This window comes from Cryptosporidium parvum, chromosome 7 (assembly GCF_000165345.1).
Source record: "Cryptosporidium parvum Iowa II chromosome 7, whole genome shotgun sequence".
NCBI classification, from domain to species: domain Eukaryota; phylum Apicomplexa; class Conoidasida; order Eucoccidiorida; family Cryptosporidiidae; genus Cryptosporidium; species Cryptosporidium parvum.
This window is the reverse complement of record NC_006986.1, coordinates 711,271-735,733: the sequence shown is the minus strand read 5'-3', so window position 1 is coordinate 735,733 and position 24,463 is coordinate 711,271. Positions and strand designations below refer to the sequence as shown.

Here is a 24,463-nt window from a genome sequence, read left to right as displayed (position 1 = left end):
AAACTAATTTATTAATAGATAAATACGAAAGTTATTGTTATTAATAGTTTAATAGCAATTTCTAAATAAAACTTTAGTAAAGAAAAAAAAAAAAAAAAATAGACTTGTATCCAATTAAGTCTTTTCTTTAATAAATAAACCAGCCAATAAACATTCAACGAATATCTTCATATCACAGAAATAACTTTCAGACATTGAATAACCAATTATCGCTATTTAATCATTTCTAAGTAGGGATTCTAAATATAATTTCTCTATATTTGATACTTTCTTTTCCATGATTTCTCTAGCTGTATTTACTTGCTCAAAGTAAGCATTGTGTAACGTTTTAATTTCATCTTGTAAAGACTCAATACAATTACTTGCCTCAATTAACACTGTATTTGTAACTTCGTCAATTTCGCATTTTTCTCTACAAAACAATTTATTTTCAAGTAGAGTTTCAATTTTTGTGTTGCATTCTGAGCCACCATTTAAAGCTCCTAATTCGCCTAGCCTATCATCAAATGCTTCTATATTCACTTGAAAAATGTCAGCACATTCCTCTTCTAACATCCTGCAAGTATTATTTATTTCATAAAAATTTAAAAATTCATGAATAAGTTTAAATAAAATCACAAGTTTTTCATCTTGAAGCAAATTAAATTTTATATTACTTTTTTTCCTTAAAGCCTTTGTAATATGAATCCTTAAATAACTCTTAATACTCTTGATCAGGCGTTCGTCATCCAAAAATTCATGGATCTTTTCCTGAACATATTCTTGATCTAACTCATTCATTTTTCACCTTAAAAAAATATTATTTAATTAGAACTTCAGAAATAACATAGTTTGAGTAAAAATATATAATTCCAATTTTTATTTTAAAGAAAAATGGTAAAACTAATACTTAAACTGATTAAATTTTTGATATTAATCTTGTATATTCTTTTTTTACGCGCCTTTGTTGTGTGTTGAGTGGCAGCAGTTTTTGAGAGGCAAATTGATTAACCGGGAAAAGAATAGATTTTACTATTTAAAGATTGCATTAAAAAACAAGAATTTTTGTATTGCCACTTTAAATCATGGAAGCAACCTATGGTGAAAGTTCTACTCTACGACAGAGAAAAAGAGATATAGTTTTAGGAAATATAGTGAAAACTAATGAAGCTTTGCAAACAAAAGTTAAGAAAATAGATATATATGGAAAAATACATGAAGATTATTGTGTTAAGTCAACAAGTAGGAGCATTATTTCTCTACTCGTATATATTATTGTGTTTTTTCTAACATTAAATGAAATTTTCAAGTATTTTAAAGGTGAAATGATAGATAATATAGGAGTGGATAATACAATTAATAACAAATTAGACATTATGCTAGATATTACCTTTCCAAGATTGAGATGCGAAGAAATTTCCGTTGATAGTGTGGATTATGTTGGCGAAAATCAAGTAGATTCGAAAGAATATATGGTCAAAATTCCGATTGATTTGAATGGACAAGAAGTGCGTAATATTAAATATAACCAACAAAATGATTTAAAGATTGAATGCATGAGCTGCTATGGGGCAGAAACTAATGAATTTTTATGTTGTAATGATTGTGATTCTCTAAAAACTGCATATCGATCCAAAGGATGGTCGTATTTAGATATTGTAAGTAAGGCACCCCAATGTATTGAGAAAGTAGGATGCAGAATCAACGGAAGAATGCAGGTAAACAAGGTTTCAGGAAATATTCATGTCGCACTAGGAACTGCAACTATAAAAAATGGAAAGCATGTTCATGAATTCAATATGAATGATGTTTCTAGAGGGTTTAACACAAGCCATATAATTCATGAATTAAGATTTGGCTCAGATAAAATACCTTTTTTGTTTTCCCCATTAGAAAATATTCAAAAATTTGTACACAAAGGTACAAAGATGTTTCACTACTATGTAAAACTAATACCAACTCAATATTTTTCAGGTAATGGTGAAGTTAATCTCTATGGGAATCAGTATGCATTTACAGAAAGAGAAAGAGATGTTCACGTGCAAAATGGTGAATTGTCAGGGCTTCCTGGAATTTTTATTGTTTACGATTTTCAACCATTTTTATTGCAGAAGATTTACAAGAGGGTTCCAATATCTCACTTAATTACATCTTTTTGTGCCATTGTTGGAGGGATTTATTCAATAATGTCGTTGCTAGACACATTTGTTGCATGGCTTTTCAAAAATAATATAAATAGGTACATAAATTACATTTATAAAATGAATTATTCAAAATAACGCAGATAATTCAAAATAATAATAAATATAAATATTAATCGAACTTTAATTTTCATGTGAATGTATCGTTGCATGCGCTATTTAGTGGGGTTTTTATTGAAAGTATTGCATGCGCTAAATTTAATTTATTATTTTCATAATTATTTACAAGGATAATTCTACAACTTATTCCGAATTATTAAATACAAAATATATTATATTTTTACTTTAAAATGAATTCAATTATAGAAAGTTCAAGTAATGAAATGGTAAATGTTGCTGAATACTTGTGTATCCGATTAAGAGAGTTAGGATGCGATCACATCTTTGGAGTGCCTGGTGACTATGCGCTTTCATTTCTAAATGTTGTAATGGACAGCGAAATAAAATATATTGGAACATGTAACGAGCTCAATGCAGGCTATGCTGCTGATGCTTATGCAAGAGTTAAAGGTATTGGAGCATTGTCTACAACATTTGTAGTTGGAGAATTAAGCGCAATTAATGCTACTGCAGGTTCGTTTGCAGAAGATGTTCCAGTAGTTCATATTTGTTCTGCACCAATATCGAAGCACCATAAAAATGGAACTTTATTACATCACACACTATTTGATTATTCTAAGACATTAAAGATGTTCGAGCAAGTGACGGCTTCAGCCGTGAAAGTTGCAGAAAAAGAAACAGCTGCTGAAATTATTGATAATGCGTTGCTTAAATGTGTTACATTAAGTAAGCCAGTATATATATGTTTATGCGCAGATTTAGTCAATGAATATATTAAAAGACCTGAAAGTCCACTGAAAAAACCAATCTCGAGAAGCAATATTTCTGAACTAGATGCAGTTATGAAGAAAACTGTTCAATTGATTAAAAACGCAAAGCAGCCCGTATTCATACTAGGATATGAATTATTAAGAGTTCATACTACAGAGTCAATGAATGAATTATTAGAAATATCAAAAATTCCTTTTTCAGCAATGATAATGGGGAAAACAACAATTGATGAACAGCATCCTCAATATATGGGTATATATTTGGGTGAGAAGGGCAATCCACATGTAAAACAATACGTTGAAGAAAGTGATTGTTTAATAGTGCTCGGAGAAAAAATGATGGACTTCAATACAGGTTTCTTTTCAGAAAAATTGCCTAAACATTGTATGGTTTATAATCATTTAGGGAAGTCGAAAATTGGGGAACAGGAATTTAAAGAAGTTTATGTTGAAGACATTATTCAAAGAATGATAAATTTGTACAAAGCAGGAGAACTTAAACAGTACAACTTTTCTGGTTCTACGCCGCCTTATCCACAAGCAATGCATCTATTCACTCATAGAAAAAATAAGGGTCTAGGCTTGGAGCCAGTAAGAAATCTTAGTATTGATAGAATGTTCGACATAGTAGCATCCTCCTTACCTGATTCAGTAAATGTTCTTGCAGAAACAGGTATTTCTCTATTTAGTGGATTGGAGTTGATGCTAACAAAGAATTCTCAATTTTTTGGTCAGAGTTTCTTTGGATCTATAGGATATACAGTTGGGGCGACTCTTGGGTTATGCATAGCAAGCAAGAAACGAGTATTTTCTTTCATTGGAGATGGGAGCCTACAAGTAACTGTTCAAGATTTATCAACAATTTTTAGAAATTGCCTGAACCCCATAATTGTAATTATAAATAACGACGGATACACCATAGAACGCGTAATTTGCGATGACACTTATAACAATATTGCAAATTGGAAATACTCTAAATTGCCAAAAACTTTTGGTTTTCCAAATATACCATCATTCATTTGCAAAACTGAAGGTGAATTCCATAAATCTTTGAAATTTGCTCTTGAAAACCCTGAAAATGCTTGTATAATTGAGGTTGTTTTCGAAAGATGGGATTGTAATATCATTCTCAAAGAAATGGGGAAGGAAATGGCAACTAACAGTCAAATTATTGAGCATAAGAAAAAATAAATTTATTCCTAAAACTAAATTGAAAAATCTAAAATTACTGTGCTTTTATGTATTACTTTTGATAAAATATAAAACCTGAACTTTATGAATATTTCTTTGAAATTTCAATTCTAAATAAGATTTCATGAATAACTTCATATTACCTGATATCTATAACGCCCAAAAAATATTAGATCAATCAATAGCTGATGTTTGCTTCATCTGAACACTTTTTGTTTTTACTTCAGATACTGGCAACTGAGCATTGTTTAAAATGGAGTAATTGTCTCTTAGTCTGAAAATTGATATATACGCAAGAACTGCCAAACAAATTAATATTATTATTAGATTTATGATCAAATTTCTGATCCAAACTGAAATACCTATCTTTTTGCCAAATACGTTGATTTCAAGAGTCTGTTTCCTGTTAACGTTAATACCAATTATAGGGTCAGAAATATTATGGCTAATATCTTCATCGCTCGATAATAATAATGAATTTGTTACTCGAAACGGCTTTTCTTTACCTTCTCTTAACTTTAAAATATCATTCAAAATTATTGATAATCTAGCACCTGCAATTAATATTCTACTTCGAAAAATTTCAAGCCATGCAAATTCTAATGTAACGTCAACGTTAAAATTATCAATGATTGGTTGCTTTGATATTGGATGAAAGTAAATTTCATTAGTAACTATTTCAAAATTTTCTTTAGCCCAGTCATTGATCATTTCTATACCTCTCTCTTTCCAGAGGAGTAATTCCTTGTCAAAAATATCTCTTATTGCCAAAATATGTGTCCATCCGCCAAACCAAAATTGAGGTTTTTCAGTTTTTAATTTTCGTGCTATGCCACTCTCCCAAATTTCAAATAATGATAATCGTTCATTTGTCCCATTAATACTCATCATTCCCTTAATTTCCCTTCCAAGACCATCTTCAATAAACCCAAAATGCATGGGCTGATGAAGGTCTCCAATTAAATTAATTAGAAATTTTATCGAGTCCGAGTCAGTTAATTGTATGCCTTCAGGATAATTTATTTTAAATTTTGAATTATCTCCGATTAATCGGTAATATAAATGCTTAATCATTGGTACAAGGCAATGCCCAGTATGTTTACAATTACTATCTGACTTCAAAATAAACTTTTCTTTAAAATCGTTTCCAAGTTCTCCATTCTTAAAATAATCGCCTTTACTTTGTCCTTGAAAGTGGAAAGGAAGAGTTGAGGGGTGTTTTTTTGAGACCCTTTCCCCCCAGCCAGAAATATCAACAATATCTTTTCCATTCATCAACCTTCTGAGTTTTTGCGAAAAGTTATTTTGAAGGCCAGATATAGTGGTCATTCCGATTGCACTATGCCCTTCTGCATCAAATGCCAATACCTGGCCCAACAACAATAATACTTTAATCGTGCATTTAATTGAAAGAAAGACTAACATGTGTAATTTATATTAATTTGACATAAATATATAATAATTTCTATTCTCTTTTCAGTTTATAATTTCCTTATTCTAATATTCTGTTCCAATTTAATAAAAGGGTTTTGGAGGGGCGAAAACTATATGGCGCCATTGCCCTAAAGAAGAAATATTTCAGTAATTCAAGTAAAATTTTTAGATTACACACTTCTCGATGTTTGAGTCGGGTTGGCGCCTCTTTAATTGTCTCGTTATTTCAGTTATTTAAACTTGGATTAGTTTGGAAATCACAAGTTCTAGTAGATTATACTTCATATTAATGGTCAATATAAATTTATATTTGTACTATAAATTATAGATTTAAAGCAAATTTACGGTTCATTCTGAATTTAATGATTTAATTCAGTTGTTTAACTGAATTATTTAAACATTAGCTTTCGGAGTGAAAAAAGAATTATTAAGGATATTTTTGTAACTAACTTTGGCCAATACAGAGCTATCAATATTAAATTAATTATAATGGACTCAAATGAGCCAAATATAAAAGTTTTAAGAAACCAATCAAAAAACTCTAAAATTAGTAATGGGAAAAGCTCAAGCATGATGAACAAAAGCTTTAATCAATACAACATAAAAAAGAAGAACAATAAACCATTTCAAAGAAACTATGAATCAAATAGTATTCAAGCAAGAAGTGGCTTAATTTCAGATAGAATTGCAAATGCAGAAGTAACAAATGGTAATTCCACAGAATTTGCTGTATTCATACTGGTTTTGATTGGTAGTGAAGTTGAATTGAAGCTTATTGACAACAGAGTATATCATGGCATTTTTCACTCAATTAGTAAAAAGGAGGGGAGTAACGAACAGTTTGTTTGTATTCGTTTTTGTAGAAGAATACATGAATTATACAGTAATGAGCTTTCAAAACCCATTGAGGACTATTGTATGTTTCCACTTGGTTCAGTTTATAGGCTTTCTACAACGAATACAAATGGAATACCTACAAGATTTGATTCAGTTTCTGGGGAATTAAAGGGGAACAAAATATGTGGAATTAACGCATTTAGGACTGATAACGAGATAAGTCATGACGATAGGCACGTGCACGAACGCATATTGAAACCATGGATGTCCGAGGATCATAGTTCAGATATTATTGAGGATATTCTAGGTAGTGAACCCATTGATCGTTGGGATCAATTTGAAGAAAATCTCAATAAATTCGGAATTCAGGGTACTTTTGATGAGAATTTGTATACAACACCGCTGGATTATAATGAAATATCTGAAGAGGAAAAGAGAAAAGCAGAGATTCTTGCAAGTGAAATCGAGATGGAACAAAAAAATGCATCTGTAAACAATTTCGAAAATGATGAAGAAATGAATTTTAGTTCTGTGCATAGAGACATTACTGAGCAAAGTAATTCGAATAAAGGCGTTAATAGCAAATTACAAAATGAATCAGTATATGAACTCAATCAACCTAAAACAAATGATGAACATTCAGAAGCTACTGAGGAGCTTTCAAATAAAGATTCCCTATCTAAGAGCCGCAAGTCAAAGTTTTCTTTCAATCCTAATGCGAAGGAGTTTTTGCCTAGAGCAATTTCCAATAACTCAAAAATGTGCGGAGATCGTTTAGATAAGTTTGATAATATTCGGACTAATGAAGTCGCAAATAATTCAAATGAATACCAAAATGACAACTACCATTATTCACAAAAAGGTGTGCATTATGATCATTCTAATCGGCACTTTCAACGCCATTATGACAACCAACTGAGTCAAACCCATCGTGATCTTAGCATTGTTAATTCTGTGCAGTCTAAAGGAGCGCAGTTTATAGATGGTTTAAGAAACGAAGTTATCAACGATATGTCGGTTAATCAAATTTCATACGATGAATATTACTCACTTAATACTCACCGCCCCGACTATGTTGAAAGTAAAAGGATCGGGAGTCAATACCCAGAATTTTCATACGATGTATCAAATACACAAACTGTTTACTATTATGCTCCTGAATCTGAAGATATTCAAAGCTCAGGATATTATATGTCAGATTATAATACAGGAAAATGGTCCAACTATTCGATGCACAATCAATACTATATTCCAAGTAACAATTCAGAGGTTTACAACCATTATTGTAATTATCAAGGTAGAGGAGCATACTATTAAATAAATGTATATATGTTAATTTATCTTTCTAAATACAATTATTTAGTGATCTAGTAATAGAGATATACTTAGAAATGATTATATTACCATCTATATAGGATTCCTCAACCACTTCATTTCTTTCAAACTGTAAATGCATATTTAACTCGTCGCTTTCCAGTGCGCTAAAGTCGTTCTTTATCAGAATTAATAGTGTTAATGCCTGAATAAAAGCTAAGTTAACTGCTCTTTTTTTGTACATTGGAATCGTTTGATTTGAATAAATAAATTTAAAAGCCATTTTACCATTTCTGATAATTCTTCCAAGTTGTGATTCGATATTTGATATATCATTTGAACTTCTTAAATGTATTAGTAGATCAATATAGGCGAATATGCACTTAATAGAGCAAACATTGAATGACTCACTACAAGATTCTAGTATTTCTGAACCTCGTAGTATAAATTCAGAAACTTTCGATACTTCATCCTTAGCATAGTATGAGTAAAGGCTAATAAATAAGCATAACTCCGCAATCTTAATTTTTGGAAAAGCTTTTGCATATTCTGAGTTAGAAGTGTTTAGAATCTGAATGTAATATGATAACTGATCTGCAAGCTGTGAAAGAAAAATATTATTATATATATTTTCGTTATATATCGAGTTAACTTCCGAGTAGCAAAGCAGAAAATTAGGAATTAATTTGTTCCAGCAAATCAAAGAATTAACTTCAAATAAATAATTTACTTGATCATTTTCTGCAGTATTTAAATATGAAAAAATATTGTAAATTGGAAAGAATGAATTTAAATTCTTTTTTTTATTTTTATCAACTTTCAAACACAAATATCGGCTATTTGAAGGCTCTCCACTGGGATAACTTTCAACAAACTTCATAGTTAATAATGACGGATAATCTGATTGTAAGTGGCAAATATATTCAGATAAATGATCAAGAATTTTATCCTGTTCTTCTTTTGTTAGAAACTTCGAGTTTTCCAATATCTCGGAATGAATTAATTCCAACGTAGAAATAATTATGTAAGGCAAACAATCAAATATATTAAACTTAGAATTATATAGACAAAATCTTCCATCTTTAGCATTTATATTGCGCATTAATAAGTAGAGCTTGGAAATTAATACATAAATTTTTATCAAAACAATGGCACCAATACTTGCTGACTTTGAAAGATTTCTTAATAATCTTTCTGCACGAATAATATACTTTATAGAGTTTCTAAAATCATTTGAATTCATGAACATTGAAATGGTACAATATATTTGAAACAGTTGGTCGCTTTGAAAAATATTAGCTTTATCAACCAAAAACTTAAAACTATCGAAATTTACTTTTGATAAAGATTGTATTGAAATTGATTTTAATAAATATTGTTGACCTAGCTTTTTCATTTCTGGTGTTTTTAAGAGATTGATTCCTCTCAAAAATATGGAAAACTTTGATAAATTGCCAAATACATGGCTATTTTGCAGTATATTAAATGTTAAAGATGATTTTTTATTAACTAAAATAATTCTTTCCAAGTCAGAAATGAGAAAATCATTGAACGAATCATAAAAAGATACATGATTTGATATCTCTTTAATCGCTTCGTACTTTTCAATTATTAAATTTAACTCTGATAGTAGGTTCGACCATTCATAATAACCAAGCTTTTCTGTGCAAATAACTTTCAGTCTATACAGATAAAGAAATAATTTGTTACCATAAATGTATGGATTTGGAAATAAATCTAGTCTCATTAACTTGTTATTATTATTTGAATAATATTGGCAATCGGTATCTCCTGCTAAAATATTATAATTTATTAGTATTTTATCTATTATGTGACAAATTAACAATTTGAAATCATGAGGAGAGCTTTTGAACGAAAATTCGAATTGCTTATTAATTTGTGCAAAAATACTGTGAATTACTTTAATTTCAGAGCTAGAAATCTCTCTATAGAATTTATTATCATTGATTTTCTCGTATCTAAACATATTATCTATTATAGTCTTAGTTTCAAGGTCTGAATTTCCAATCAAAATTTTTTCTTTGAACTTAAAACCAATTGATAATAGCCAAATTACATCGCATATTTCCATTTTAAATTCTGATAATAAAATTAAAGTTAGATATTTTAATGGCCGAACATAAACTTCTGTGTTATTATTTTATTTGATTATTATTTACTAATTAAAAAAAATTTCGAATACTTTTCTTTGATAAGATCCCCACACAACTGCAATATATTTTTATACCGCATGTAAGTTGAATAAGTTAAACTATCGAACAATTAATAGATATAGAGAAATCATTTAAAAAAATGTATAATTGATCATTAATTAATACATACTTTTGGTTTTTAATTATAATCTTTACGTTGCTATATATTTAATAATGAACTCAAGTGCAAATGATATAAAAAAATATGCAAGCAATATGTCTTATTTTATTTCACCACAAACTATGGTGAGCAGAATGTTCGAGAGCCAGCAAAATTCTATATCTGACATAAATATAACTCATAATGAAAGCTCATTAACAACTTCATTAATTCCATACAACAGATTATTTGATTCTACAAATGAAGATAAAAAAATTCATGATGAAATAATACAGAGATCTAATCCAGAAAATCTCGCAATTGCATCACGATATTTTAATTTACATTGCCCAATGTGTGGTAGAATTATACCACACAAATTTTTTTCTAATAGCTTTAAACAATCAACCAGTGAAGATAATTTATTCAATCTGAAAAACTTACAAGAGCAAAGAAACCGTGGGTACGACAGCTTTAACATTGGGAATGAATCTCAAGTAGAAAAATCAAAAACACTTCTTAATAACTCAGATAATAGTGAATTTGGAAATGTTTCTGATATTAGTGATAAATTAAATAAACGTTTCAATGGAAGGTACGCAAATTACAGTGTTGATAACCAGAATTACTTTTTTTTCTTAGAAGAACTATATCGCCAAATCAATATTAGAAGTGGCATAAGTAGACTTCAATATTCTGTAATGAATAACCTTGTCGAAAAAAACTTTGATTCAAAAGAAGCTAATAATGAAGGAGATATTCTAGAATTTAATACAATAAAACCTCCAAAAGGAATTGATGCGGAAATAAATAACTTAATTAACCTCAATTCTGATTTGTTAATGACAGGCTATTATGAAAAATTCTTTGTAGAGATTAGAAAGCTTGGAAGTGGTAGTTTTGGTCAAGTATATCTTTGCGCCCATGTACTTGATGGGATTACATTAGCAAAATATGCCATAAAAAAAGTTCCCGTTGGAGACGATAAAAATTGGCTTTCAGCAGTATTGCGAGAAGTAAAAATCCGTGAATTATTGCATCACCCAAACATCGTGCAATATAGGCATTCCTGGTTAGAAATGTACAGTTCAAATGAGTTTTGTCCTAAGGTACCTTGGCTTTTTCAATTAATGGAATATTGTAACTCTGGGTCGCTTGATACCTTAATTTATTCTGCTCCAACATTTAGCGGAAACGTAAAAAGTTATGAAGAACATGAACATAGAGCTAATTATCTTTTATCTTTTTCAAAAAGCAATGGAAAATACATTGGTGATGAATTAAACTTTGATTATAATTATTTCTCAGAAAAATACATGGATGAAAATCATATATGGAAAATTTTTTTCGATATTATCTTTGGTTTGCAGCATTTACACCATAGAGGAATATTACATCGAGATCTAAAGCCGTCTAATATCTTACTTCACATTACTTTTGATAAATTTCTTGAACAGCCTATTTGTCAGGCGTTACTTTCAGACTTTGGAACTGCGCAAGTTTTAAAAAATGTAAATTTTAAGTTATTTTCATCAGAAATTATTCCAGATTTTAATTCAATTATGCCTGAAGGTCAAAATATTTTGTCAGATGATCAGGAAGAATGCACTATCTTGTCAAATCAGCGTCATGGTTTTACAGGAACAGTGGAATATACTGCTCCAGAACTTCTCACAAAAGATGAGAACGGCAACTTTATTGGAGAATATAACATCTATAGCGATATTTGGTCATTGGGGATTACAGTTTACAAAATGTGCTATAATCAAGTTCCATTCAGAGTTGATACAAGAAATGGGCTTGATCCGGAAGACCCAGAGGAGTGCATCAAGGCTATTTTTAAAGGAATGAATAGCCTAGAGTTTCCAAATGTTCCTAACAGAACTAATGAAATAAAGTTCTTAATTAGGTCAATGTTGGACCCAAACCCAGTAAATAGACCAAACACCGATGACATTCTACGACACCCCATAATTCAAGATAAACTGAGATCATCAGAAATGATCAACGCAAGCATAGAACTTGCAAATATTATAGGGCATAAGAACTATAAATTAAATAATCAGATTTAAATTAACAAAAAAACACTTATCGATAGTACCTAAAATTCATTTAGCAGAATAATATAATCGCCACACTCAAAAAAAACTTAAGGTATTATTTTCTTCTGTTACTAGGCGTAGATTTCGACGTAGGCGATTTAATGTTCTTCTTATTTGTACAAGAAGAGCCGCATTTAATTCCGCAACATCTAAATAAGAGTCTTAAAGCGATACAAATTGATTCCATAGCAACATATAATGCCAAAAATGCGCATAATATGTAAAAAACTCTATCATGGAGGCTCTTTGGGATAGTTCCTACGATATTTGGCTCAAAAGATTCAATTCTAGAAACGTATCCATCCAATTTTTCATTGATAAACTCTGAATAAACCAACATATAATCAATGTAGGGATTCAATAAATTGATATATCTATTCATATAACTTTTTATATGCTGACAAACTAATGGATACGCTTCAGAATACTTTTCAATTGCAGGATCTAAATAAACGAAAATTTTGCTGTAAATAGATCTAATCTGCAAGTCCAATTCCTTAGGAATATTGCTATATGATGCAGTAATAAGACCTTTGAAAAATATTGAAAAGTTCTTCAACTGGTTGGCTGCTACTCTCCATGATATTGTGTGGTGAGAATCCTGAGTAAAGTTAACATTTCTTTCGTACTGTGAGATGATTTCCGAAAGGTGAGAGACTTCCGCTTTTAATGAATCCAAATCAGAAGAGCATTCACTATTTTTTTTGAGAAGAGATTTAACTTCAACTTCGCATTCCCTTAGCCTAGCGTCGCATGATAGGTTAACTGCATAAAGTTCTCCTAATAAAATAAATGCTATACAGCATAATAGAAAGAGTGAATTTGTATTAAGCATGCTCACAGCTTCCAACAGATAATTGTAATAATAAAAAATACCAATTTCTCAATTGAAAAATATACGATATAATATTATTGCCTAAAGCATCCACTTGAACCTTATTTGGAAACTAACAATCGCATTAATAAACTCTATTGAGACGTCATAATATCTTAAATATGCGCCAATCTGCCAGCGCTACAAGATCATCTACCCACAAGTATTTCAACAAACAAGAATTCATAATATCGTAGTGTGTTAGTTAATAAATTTCTAACTATGGTGAAACTCGTTTGATTGGAAATCTATCCGCTTTCGTCAATTAATTCATCGCATGAGGAATTTTCATTCAGTGTGTATTCCCCCCAAGTTTCAACGCTGGCAGGAATTTTTCCTATGTAGAAGCTGTTAAAGTTCAACTTTAACAATAATTTATTTATTAGATTAATGTTTTTGCTCTTGCAGTTGGATATATTGTTGAAAAATCTGGAAAGAAGCGATTCAAATTTTGAACTAAATTTTTCTACCAAATTAATATATGTAGTATCGATTAGTAAACCCTTGATATGCGTGTTGGTGCAAAATATGTCGTTTGACCTCTCAAATTCGCCTTTTTTACAAAGATTTCTGCCATATGTTGAAATATGCGCATTCTCCTCATATTTTTCGTTTTTTGTTCCTGTTATTTTGTGTGAAATCTTTTTTTCTAATTCGCAAAACCCATAAATATTCAGTAGGTTGGAGTGGCTAGCAAATAGGTAACAAAGCGACAAAATCATATATAGTGAATGTAATAGTTCTCCCTCTGAGAAGAAACATAGTGTTAGTATTTCATTGAGTAAACGGTCTTGATACGAATTTAGTTCTTCCAAAGTTGAAATATTTTTTATATTTTGCATCATTTTGCCCCATTTAGGTATAATTATATCTTGATAGATGTATTCTAAAATTCCTGTTGTTAACAAAAGCATTTTTTGTCTTAAAAAGTAAGACTTATATATTAACCCACTAATTGAAACATTAGGCTTTTTTTTGCTCATTTCACAGTCCAAATTATTTGAAGTTTGATGTAGTATCCAAATATTGTTAAGCAAATAATTAATATATTTTAAATGGAAAACTAATCTAAAAATTAACTCGTATTTACACAGCAATTCTCTAGGCCAAATCAAACCGAATGTCTTTATTTCATGAAATTCAATTGTTAAATATTTGAATGCATCCGAACATGAGATATTTTGTTTATCTTTTTGTATAAACTTAAAATCTTCTTCAAATAAAACTGATTTTATTTCCCACTTTACAGGATTAAATAACTCCTCTGTTACCGATTCTGTAATCAAATTTTTCTCAACTTTACAAACAAATCGATCAGATTTATCTGAATCATTTAATACTCCATAATATTTAACCATAAGTTCACTCCATTTACGTGTGATATTACTAGACGAATTACAGTCAGCTCTTTCCCCTCTAAACCCTAACTTGTGAATGTGTTCGATGAATTCTTGAATGAGAGAATCATTTGCACAAAAAAATATTTCATAGAATTTATTAATGCAATAACTGACATCGGTAATTGAGTTGCAAACACTGTAAATTAATAGTTGTGATTCAAAAAACATTGCGTTGATATATAATTTAACTTCTTCATTTCTTATTAAATCAGATTTATTGCTCAGAGAGTGTAACATTTGTTCCAATGTATTTTCTAATTTTTTACAATTTAACACTCTATTTTCCCTCACTGTGTCAAAAGACAGATTTTGACTATGCAAATGGTTGATATGAGAAACAAAATGACTAACTAAGCCAATATAATTGACTTTCTCAACTAATTCATGCATAAATGAAGGAAGTATAAAATATATTTTTCTTTCTTTTTCTCTGTAAAAATTTTTCGAGTGAATATTTTCTTTATTAAACTTTTTTTTTTTAGTACTTAAATTGTAATCAATAAATTCTGAAAAATGATCAAAAACAGTTCCAAATTTTAACCAGGGCGTTAAAAAGTGTTTAAACCAAGAAAGAAAAACTTGATTGAAAACAAAATTTGCAATTTTCTGAGATGATTCTTCGCCTTTAAATTCGTTATTTGCAATTTTATATACTTGGTCAATAATTTCACACCCTTTTTTATGTAAGACTTGAGCTGAGATTAAATCCAAAGCTTTTAAAGTAATTAACGCCTGTTGAGAGTATGTACATATATTTTGAACTGTGAGCTGCCCTTTTCTTAGGTATGATTCAAACTTTGTAATTTTAATCATAAAATGCTTCAAAAGTTCGCGGAAAGAATCACATAATGTGTTTGAAATAATTCCAAATTGAGAATTGCCACTCTCGTGAACCTTTAAAAACTTCCTTATTCTTCTATGCAAAGAAGATAGTTCTAAAGTTTTGTACGAAAGCGGATAAAGAGAAGGATTTTTTTTGATAATATTCGCAGGCAAAATGTTCTTTATTTCAAGTAAATCATCCAAAGTATTTTCAGGCTTTGATTCTTCAAGAATTTTATTGTTAATCATATCTTTATATATATATTGTAAATTACTGGGATCATCAAAAATTTGGTGGGAAAATGCTGATATCCCTTCTCTTCCAGAAATAAAATGCAGATTCAGATATTTTTCATTACAAGTTGAATTGATTTCAAATATATATAAATCTTCTGAGACAAAATCTAGATGCTCACAGTTGTGAAAAAATTCAATTATTTGTTCAGTAACTTTGATGTAATTACCATTATTACATATTAAACAGTTCAAAATATCTTCAAGTATTAATTGTTCCTGTATTTTTACTGAAAAACTACTGAGATTATTCGGAATTATATTATGCTTTATAGTGTTATTTATGCCAATCTCCATATGGTCAAATACAAAACCAGTAATACTAGGAAGCGAAATTACAGATTTTGATAGAAATTTATTTGAAGTATTTAAAGTCAATTTATTTTCAGAAAAATTAATACTAGGTTTATCCCAACCAATTGGGCGATTCAGAACTAATTCGAAAGTTTCCAATTGAATTGGTTCTATTTTTACTTTAGAGCAATTAGACTGATTATAAATCAGCTTTTCAATTATTTTGCTATCCAAAAATTTCAGAGTGTTATTTTTCTTATTTTTCAGAATTTCCTTCATCAAAAACCAGTTTGGATATACCGTTCCTTCAATTTTTAATGGAATGATTGTCCAATAGCTACCTCTTCCAGAGATAGAAGTATTACCAATAGACAATTGGCTGAATTGCATTTTTAAGTTAGTATTAATTGCGTTAGTAGAAACAATGTGCTCACCATTGAATTTAATTGTGAATATTTCATTATATTTCACCGAATGCGCGTTTGGAATGGAGGAATTACTAATCCCTCCTAGGATTGACTCATCTTTTGTAATTGCTATTTTTTCTAGTGACCACTGATATTTCTTTATGAGGAAATCATTTGATCCGTTATTATTATTCAGAGATTTAGAAATTTCTTCAAATTTAGATAAGATAAATTTACCAGAAGTTTGTTCAAATCCAACTATAAACACTTCGTCATGAATAAAAGATGATATATAGAATTGATCACCATATTGAATATGCTCTTTTTCATTACAAGAATTAATTAACAAATGATCTAATTTTAATAAATAAAATTCTGAATTTAAAAATAAATTTCGGTAAAATTTGAACTTTTCTCCAAAACCACTTCTTTTATATATTGAATCAAAATGTTCAAAACTGCCCAAGTTTGAAAGTCCCAGTTTGTAGTTTTCCCCACAAAATTCATTATCTTGAAAAACCGTTAGATATTCACAGCTTTGGCTGCAGGCACGAATACTTATCTAAAATGATTGAATGTACTGGCTATAAAATTAAAATATGATTAGCTTACCTTTTCACCAAAAAATACATAATTATTTTCTTCTTGTTTTACTATCTTTGAAATGGTCGGGAAAGATACATTCATAACTAACCGATCAAAGTTTTGAGTAATATTTATGGGTAAAATATAGTATTTTCCAATCAATTAACTTGGAAATAGTATGATATCTTATTAATTACATTATTCTTCTTAGTAGAAGAATTATTTAAAAAATAAACCAGCTCCCCTCAAAAAAAATCAAATCTAACCCCTCCATAAATATGCAAAATAGTGAATCCAAATAATTGGTAAAGTTATTATTCGCGATTTTATACATCGCCAGAAAGAACTAATAAAAATTTTATCTAGATTAATTGTGATAATTATAACTGAACCAAGGATGGCTCAATGCTTGTGATGCAGAAAGTCTTTCATCGGGGTCAATGCAGAGAAGCTTATTTAATAAATCTACAAATAAAGGATCATTGTTCGAAAACAACTCATTTATTCTGTTCTTATGTATGGAATTTTCCTTTAATGTAGTAAAAAGTCTAATTTTGTTTAAGTTTTTATCGAATAAATGTCCGTCATGAGTAATAAAGTGATTTATTATTGAAGAATTATTTATCATCCGTATTGGTATTTTTTTACCTATCGTTGTAATGATGTTTGCTAGCAATTGTTGAGTTGAACTATTATGGTCAAAAAGTGGCTTTCTAAGCACTAATTCTGCCATTACACATCCAACACTCCAAATATCAATTTTCTCGTTGTAGGCTAGTCCTAAACAGATTTCGGGAGATCGATAATACCTGCTCTGGATATAAGAATTTCTAGTATTTGACGCTTGGTAAATGCTTAAACAGCTTCCCCAATCAATCAATTTAATATTTATCTCGTCTTTTTTGTCAAAGTTTGTATTGTTTAAATATCCAAAAATGTCTTGTGTATCAATACCTGCAATAACTATATTTTCTGGTTTAATATCGCAATGAATTAATTTAAGTGATTCATGAAGGTGTTTAATGCAAACTAATAATTGATTAATAATCCTCTGAATTCTGCCTAAAGTTAAATACATTTTTGCTGAATCATCTTCTATAAAAGACAGTAAATTTTTACCTTGAAGCTCTGAAACAATAAATATATCATTATAATTCACTACAACATCAATAAAATGGGGCACAAACTTTGAAACTGAAGATTTACTCAGAATGTTAAGATAATTTGCTTCAATTATAGAGTTTCTTAAATACTGATCATCCGACAAGCTTCCCATAAGCCTTTTTAAACAAACTAACTTAAATGATAGCAAGTCAAGCCCAACATAAACTTGGCCAAAATTTCCTCTATGTAAAACTTTAATGAGTAAAAATCGATTTGAAATATTAATACTATTAATATTTTGTTTTATTAAGTGAATTAATTGGTTTTTATAAAAAACATTTAAAAGTATATCTTTTTTATCTAGATTATTCATATGTTCAGAAGTCGAACTTATTGTTCCAAAAAATATTAAAGCGATGTCTTCTAAAGTTTTTAAATCAGTTTCCATTTTTTCAAAAAATTTGCCAATAGAAAAGTTAACCCTAAGATTTAAGTTAATACTAGGCTCGCAAAGTTCGGTTTCAACTGTTTTTGAGAAAGATCCTTGATTTCCAATATTATTTATTTTTAATTCTTGATCATCAGAAAGATATTCAGTTAACTCGTCGTTATATATGTAAATATCTTCGTGAAAAATATTATCTTTAACTTCAGGTTCATGCTTTAAAATATTTCCGTCATCTGCATTAAATAATAAATACATTGATCTTAAATAATCAACTATTTTACCTGACGATATTGTCCCTGAATTATAAATTGACGTAATAAAGTCTATTGGCAGTTCAAATGGGATTATTTCACAATTATTCAATTCATTTATCAATTTTTGCATCTTTTCTTCAACCATATTTTCAGTTTGAAAAGAATCTTTTTTCGAGAAAAGTATTCGATCATATAGATTAATCATCCAATTATTTAAATCTTTAAAATTCTCAAATTCAATATAATTTGTATAAATAGGAACTCTCTCACTGTTAATTAAAATATTGTCTCTCCCTTTAATATTTGTGCTGGAAATTAAATTGCAATTTGCCACAATTGCAATAGATACCTTAATTATTTCTTCATGAATATATTCCCCGTCTGCAAAAAAATCATTATTTGTATTTATTAAAAAGTTTTTCTGAATATATCTTGATAACATCAAAGCAAGATCGTCATTTTGAATTTCATTTATTTTTAAAATATTTTTTATGGTAGTATTAAGTTCATTATTCATTTTGTTTTCAGTATCGAGGGAAAATTTAGTCTTTTTTACAAATTGATAATGCGGCAACAAATTGAAATTATAAATAATACATAAATTCGGAATTTTTTAGTTTCTTCTAAAGGTAATAGAGTTTGCTCTAGGTATTGAACGTTTGTTAGCCTTTATTGAGTTAATCATTTCATTATTTGTTGAATTTTTTTTATTTAATGTTTGCGCAAATGCATTATAGTTTCCTTTATAAAACATATTAGAAAGTAAGTCGTTTGAACTCGAATGAGTAAGCATTTTATTTCCAGAGTTATCTGTTTTTTTGATGTACCTACTTTTTTCTATGTTGTAATATGTCTCCTTGTTTGCACTTAACAATCCGCTTTCTCTTATCTCAGAATGGCCTCTTGCTAAGCTAATTGCTAATGTTGCAGCCGGAAATACTGATAAGTCGCTAGTAATTGTATCGGAATTTATGAGCTCTTTGCTAACTATTTTTGATTGTTCATATTCTGGGCGTCTATAAATTATATATTTCCCCGTTTTTGTAAACCTTTTCAGATTCTTTTTTTCAGAAACACTTGAACTTATTTTGGTTTTGAGGTTATTTTTTGAACTATTTAAATTATCAGAATTCTCCTTTACTTCAAACCTTACTGTTTTTATTCCATTTTTTACTGAAGTATCAGAAAATCCATTTGAAATATCGGAATTGAAATCTTCATTTGATTCTCTTTTCAATAGATGTCTTGAAGTTGTATTTTGTTCATTTTCTTCGACCAAGCTCGAAAATGTATTCGATATTGAGCTAGAACTATTAGAACTTAAACAATTTATATCGTCTTCATTTTCTGACTCAATATTTTCTGTGTTTTCTTCTGATTCACTTTCAAGTGTTTCATCAAGCTCTTCTTCGCTCAAGTCTTCTTCAAATTCGCTTATTTCTGATTGGACATCAGAATTATCTTCATTTTCTATGTATTGGATCGCTTCCTCATCCTCTCCTCCACTTTCCATTTGTTCATAATCCCATTCCAGTACAGCATCCCCCCCGGTAAATTCGATAAAGTTTTTGTCTGATTTCAATAATTCGTCCACCTTTAAAGCCATTTCATACATCAAGTCTAAAGGACTCATTTCATCATCATTTAGACCAGGTAAAATGGCAAACCCCACTCTTTGACCTTCATAATTCAACTCAGTTGCACATACTCTATTTTTTGATATATTTAAACTTTCACTGACAGAATTTTCAATTCCTTCAATATAGTACCGAAAATTTCCATCATCCTTAATTTTTTTTGAAATCCAAAGATTTCCAGAAATGCTACCTTCAGGTAAGGCTACTCTTCTTTTCCGTATCATCTTATTTTCTTTGTCTAATATACCTATGAAGTCAGCAGTCACCAATGGAACACTACTATGTACATCTTTTTTTGTGTCTTCGCTAATAATTTGATTATTATTTTCTATGTTAAATCCATCTTGATAATTAATGTTAGCCTGGCTAATATCATTATTTTCTTCAAATTTAGAACTTTTTAAATCTAACTTTAATGAATTTGATTTCTCGTTTTTAAATGATTTCTCCTGTTTCAATTTTTTTTTCTCTTGCCTTTCCAAAATTTTTTTCCTTTCTCTTTCGCTAACTTTTTGAATAACCAAAATGAATATTCTACAACACAAAACATGATTTGGATAGCCATTAATTAAAACTGCAATAGTCAAAGTTGCTGATTTATCTCTTGTAAATAAAATTTCAAGTTTCCCTAAAACTGTTTCCGCAATTATTTTTGGGTTTGCATGATTAAATGAGAGTGGAAATCCCAACACTCTATGCATTAATGGAACTTTTGATTCCATGGCAAACTTCCAGTCACTAAATTTTGTCATAACGTCAGGATATTCTTCTTCGCTCGATATTTCGGAAAGCTCTATGATTTCCAGACCTTTTTCCAAAAAAAGATTTAACGTTGGGTCCATATTCCATCTTGTTCCGAGATTCTGTGCACTCCTACGAGATTGAATCTCATAATGTAGTATATTTTTTAATAGATTCTTCATATTTTTAATGGTTGATTTGTTTAATATTGATGAATATGGCTGGCTTCGGAACCCAGGATTATGAACTAAAGGCGTATTCGTACACGAAATAAATAATGAACCATTCCATAGATCAAAAAATATTGACCCCGGATTTATATTTTCTTGAACATTATACCAAATATTTATTTCATTAAAAATAGTGTCAATACTTCTATATGGTAGTTTTATCGTCTTTATATGTGCACTATTACTTTGTGGCTCAACTCCGGCAGATAAAAGGCGTTCCCTCTTCCTAAATCTCAAAGTGACCTCGCGAGCTCTTTGTTGGGAAATAAACCTATTTTTTAGTATATAGATTTGTCCTGTTGTTACTTCCCAGAATTTGATATATGTGCTATTATCTACTTCGCTGAAGTGCCATGACATTACCCAAGAATGAAAATGCCCCCCAGCAACTGTGCCAATACATACGAAAGCTTGAATTTTTTGCTTTAACAATAAGGAAACATGCAAAAGGCAATGGTCAATAACTCCACCCCCATTACTCAGTAGTGTAAAGTCTGGGGTGAACCAATAATGTGACTTATCAAACGAATATGCGCTTTTGGATTCTTGACTACCCCTTTTTAAAGAATCATTTTTAGACGTTTCATTGTTAAACTTGTCTCTTGTTCTTTTTGGAGGTTCTCTAAAACTTGTATTAATGAAGGGGATGCATCTTACAAAATGAAATATTGCTCTTGGAGTAATAATACCACTTGGCGCAGGAATTGGTCTAACGAATTGTGTAAGCATAAGCTCATTTCCTCTATGATTAAAAGAAGAAAATATAAAGAATCTCCCAATTATTCCTGTGCCTAGTTTACTAATTAATGTTACCTCAATAGAAGCTTTTTCGTTTTGATATACTTTTGGTGCTTGACTCGGTGAAAGTTCTACTCGACTTCTTAAAAAAATGTCAATTTTTTCAGATATTCCAGTATCTTTTGAACAAATTGCTTGATTACCCTTTGGTTTTATAGATAATATATCTGGAGTAATAAATGCTTCAAAGGAAATATTAGCAACTCTATCTGTTGGGAAAAGGAATTTTAACGGGACTTCTTGTTCCAATACTCTTACCTTTAACTTTTCATTTGAGCCAGATGTATAAGAACTATAATATCTTTCTGATGTTGGTCTTTTTGCGCCTTTGATAGAAAATATTGTGTCCCAAATTGTGAACGAAGTAAATCCTGCATGTTGCATTTTAGAACCGCTTTGATTATCTGAAGTAACCCATAAGTCTATATAAATCTCTCCCAAACTCTCTAAGTGAAAAAAGTAAAGTTCTGATATTGGTGGTAACTGCAATGGTAAAATAATGTAATCATCTATTGGTCTGTCTTTTAAACTGCTACAAATATTGGAATTAGACTTTGAGGTTAACCCTTGATGAGTGATTGAAATGTTAACTAGAGTATTTTCTAAATTCTCAAAAGTTATAATATTGTCAACTTTGATTATTTTAATCATTAAATATAATCTATCTTTTACAAAATGAATAAAATTCCCTTTCTGCCGTTGTGAAGGATAATTCTTGAATGAAATATTTCCTGTAATCATCCCAAATTCCCAAGTAGCAAGTATTCTACGCTCTTCAGTTTTTTTTACTTTTTCTGCTAACCACAGAGGTTCAGATAGATTTGATTCAATAACTGTATTAGTCTCGATCAATCCTTTTAGTGGGATATGAGTTCTTGCCTGTGAGTTTATTGTTTTGTCTTTATTATTATCAATGACATCTATATCAATAAAACAATTTTCCAAATCTGCTATTGTTCCTCGCAAATAAATTGATCCTAGGTTTTCCCATACAGGCCAATTGGTACCTTTTTGTATGTTGCTATACATAGTATAATTTTTCAACGTTGTAGGCCAGGTTATGTTAATTTTTAATCTTGGGCTACAATTAGCAGGATGGAGTTTTGCTTGGTCTAGTTCTGCTTCTATTAATAAACTATCAAGTTTTTGAATATTATCTTTTTGATCTTCCTTTAGCAGGCCAATAAACCCCAAGAAAGTATCCCAGATTCCTTTTCTTTGATCAACTATATTGGATTCGATTTTCCCTTTATTCTCTTGTTCATTTATCGAACTTTCTAAATTCAATGTTTTACTATTAGCTTTAGATTTTTCGGTTAATACATTCCCCATTTCATTTTCACTATAATTAAAGGAAATATATTGAAATATTTTTTTAATTGGATCATTACCTATCCTATTGTTATTTCCCAATAAATTTCGATATCTACTTTTATTGATACTTTCAAATTCAGTATTTTCAATAATGGTAAATTCTGACAAGAATTCATTTGAATTAATTTCAGTATCTATTTCAAAGAAAGAATTATTATTAAAAGGAACTTTTTCAACGGCCTTTTTTTTTAGAGAACTAACTCTGTCCATAATATTATCATGAGTTAATAGTTCCTTTATTTCAAATCGATCAAGTGAAAGCTGAAAATCATAAATTTCCTGGAAGTATAGATTGAAACAAATCCTATAAACCTTTTCCAATGTATGACCATCACCTAATCTCATCAAGTAGCACTGATGCTGAAGATCAGAATTTGCGCATGTATTTAATTTGATTTCAAACATCGCGTCTAATGTATTAAGTCTAAAATTATGATATTTCCAGGCAGAAAGCTTGAGTTTTTCTTTTTCAATATCATAATAAGAGCCTCTATATTCAAAAGAAGGATGAAACTTTATTTTTTGAGGCTTATCTTTAAGGAGGCTATGCACAATTGGTGTTCTCAGGCGATGTTTGAGTTCTCCATTTGACAAGATATATTCTTTTGACTCAAGTTGCACGCGAAATTCCTCTCTCGATGTTCCAAAATCTATTTCTATAAATACGCTGGCCTCTTCATCACATAAGTTTTCAATGCTTAAGTCCCATATTACGACTTTCCATCTCCTTTGAAGCATATATGACTTGTCTAAATACTTAATGAGTTCTAATAATATAAATTCTTGGAAGCTTACCATTAGTACCAGAATTATTTTCTTCAAAATTTATCGCATCAAGTTCGTCAACAGATTCATATTCATTATCAATAGCTTCATCTTCTTCAACATATTTGCTTATAAAATCGTCCATACTCAATACTGGAACATTTGCTAGTTCATCGATAAATTGAGGTCTTTCAAGCTCTACTGCATTCTAAAAGAATAATAATGGAAAACAATA

The 24,463-nt window shown here is 29.7% G+C and overlaps 11 protein-coding genes across 11 annotated transcripts; 4 read left to right on the top strand and 7 right to left on the bottom strand.

Annotated features, from left to right (window-relative positions):
- Positions 1-216: 216 nt before the first annotated feature.
- On the bottom strand, positions 217-780 carry cgd7_3140 (hypothetical protein; the record flags this gene model as incomplete). The annotated part of the gene is made up of 1 exon (XM_628477.1): positions 217-780. One exon carries the CDS (start codon positions 778-780, stop codon positions 217-219), a length of 564 nt encoding a protein of 187 aa, XP_628479.1.
- A 284-nt stretch (positions 781-1,064) lies between these two features.
- On the top strand, positions 1,065-2,258 carry cgd7_3130 (ER vesicle protein; Erv41p, transmembrane region near C terminus and possible N region transmembrane; the record flags this gene model as incomplete). Its single annotated transcript, XM_628476.1, has 1 exon — positions 1,065-2,258. The coding sequence occupies one exon, from the start codon at positions 1,065-1,067 to the stop codon at positions 2,256-2,258; it is 1,194 nt and encodes a 397-aa protein (XP_628478.1).
- Positions 2,259-2,440: 182 nt separating this feature from the next.
- On the top strand, positions 2,441-4,201 carry cgd7_3120 (pyruvate decarboxylase; the record flags this gene model as incomplete). Its single annotated transcript, XM_628475.1, has 1 exon — positions 2,441-4,201. A coding segment is annotated over one exon (1,761 nt), but the record flags the coding sequence as incomplete, so codon positions are not given.
- Positions 4,202-4,375: 174 nt separating this feature from the next.
- Positions 4,376-5,626, bottom strand: cgd7_3110 (S1/P1nuclease, putative; the record flags this gene model as incomplete). Its single annotated transcript, XM_001388356.1, has 1 exon — positions 4,376-5,626. One exon carries the CDS (start codon positions 5,624-5,626, stop codon positions 4,376-4,378), a length of 1,251 nt encoding a protein of 416 aa, XP_001388393.1.
- Positions 5,627-6,124: 498 nt separating this feature from the next.
- On the top strand, positions 6,125-7,789 carry cgd7_3100 (conserved hypothetical protein; the record flags this gene model as incomplete). The annotated part of the gene is made up of 1 exon (XM_628474.1): positions 6,125-7,789. The coding sequence occupies one exon, from the start codon at positions 6,125-6,127 to the stop codon at positions 7,787-7,789; it is 1,665 nt and encodes a 554-aa protein (XP_628476.1).
- A 28-nt stretch (positions 7,790-7,817) lies between these two features.
- Positions 7,818-9,878, bottom strand: cgd7_3090 (uncharacterized low complexity protein; the record flags this gene model as incomplete). Its single annotated transcript, XM_628473.1, has 1 exon — positions 7,818-9,878. One exon carries the CDS (start codon positions 9,876-9,878, stop codon positions 7,818-7,820), a length of 2,061 nt encoding a protein of 686 aa, XP_628475.1.
- Positions 9,879-10,173: 295 nt separating this feature from the next.
- Positions 10,174-12,171, top strand: cgd7_3080 (hypothetical protein; the record flags this gene model as incomplete). The annotated part of the gene is made up of 1 exon (XM_001388355.1): positions 10,174-12,171. The coding sequence occupies one exon, from the start codon at positions 10,174-10,176 to the stop codon at positions 12,169-12,171; it is 1,998 nt and encodes a 665-aa protein (XP_001388392.1).
- An 85-nt stretch (positions 12,172-12,256) lies between these two features.
- Positions 12,257-13,036, bottom strand: cgd7_3070 (hypothetical protein, signal peptide, transmembrane domain near C-terminus; the record flags this gene model as incomplete). The annotated part of the gene is made up of 1 exon (XM_628472.1): positions 12,257-13,036. One exon carries the CDS (start codon positions 13,034-13,036, stop codon positions 12,257-12,259), a length of 780 nt encoding a protein of 259 aa, XP_628474.1.
- Positions 13,037-13,323: 287 nt separating this feature from the next.
- Positions 13,324-16,275, bottom strand: cgd7_3060 (gamma-tubulin complex associated protein; the record flags this gene model as incomplete). The annotated part of the gene is made up of 1 exon (XM_628471.1): positions 13,324-16,275. The coding sequence occupies one exon, from the start codon at positions 16,273-16,275 to the stop codon at positions 13,324-13,326; it is 2,952 nt and encodes a 983-aa protein (XP_628473.1).
- Positions 16,276-17,244: 969 nt separating this feature from the next.
- cgd7_3050 (protein kinase) lies at positions 17,245-19,200 on the bottom strand (the record flags this gene model as incomplete). Its single annotated transcript, XM_628470.1, has 1 exon — positions 17,245-19,200. The coding sequence occupies one exon, from the start codon at positions 19,198-19,200 to the stop codon at positions 17,245-17,247; it is 1,956 nt and encodes a 651-aa protein (XP_628472.1).
- A 96-nt stretch (positions 19,201-19,296) lies between these two features.
- On the bottom strand, positions 19,297-24,261 carry cgd7_3040 (membrane protein conserved in eukaryotes; the record flags this gene model as incomplete). Its single annotated transcript, XM_628469.1, has 1 exon — positions 19,297-24,261. The coding sequence occupies one exon, from the start codon at positions 24,259-24,261 to the stop codon at positions 19,297-19,299; it is 4,965 nt and encodes a 1,654-aa protein (XP_628471.1).
- Between the last annotated feature and the right edge of the window lie 202 nt (positions 24,262-24,463).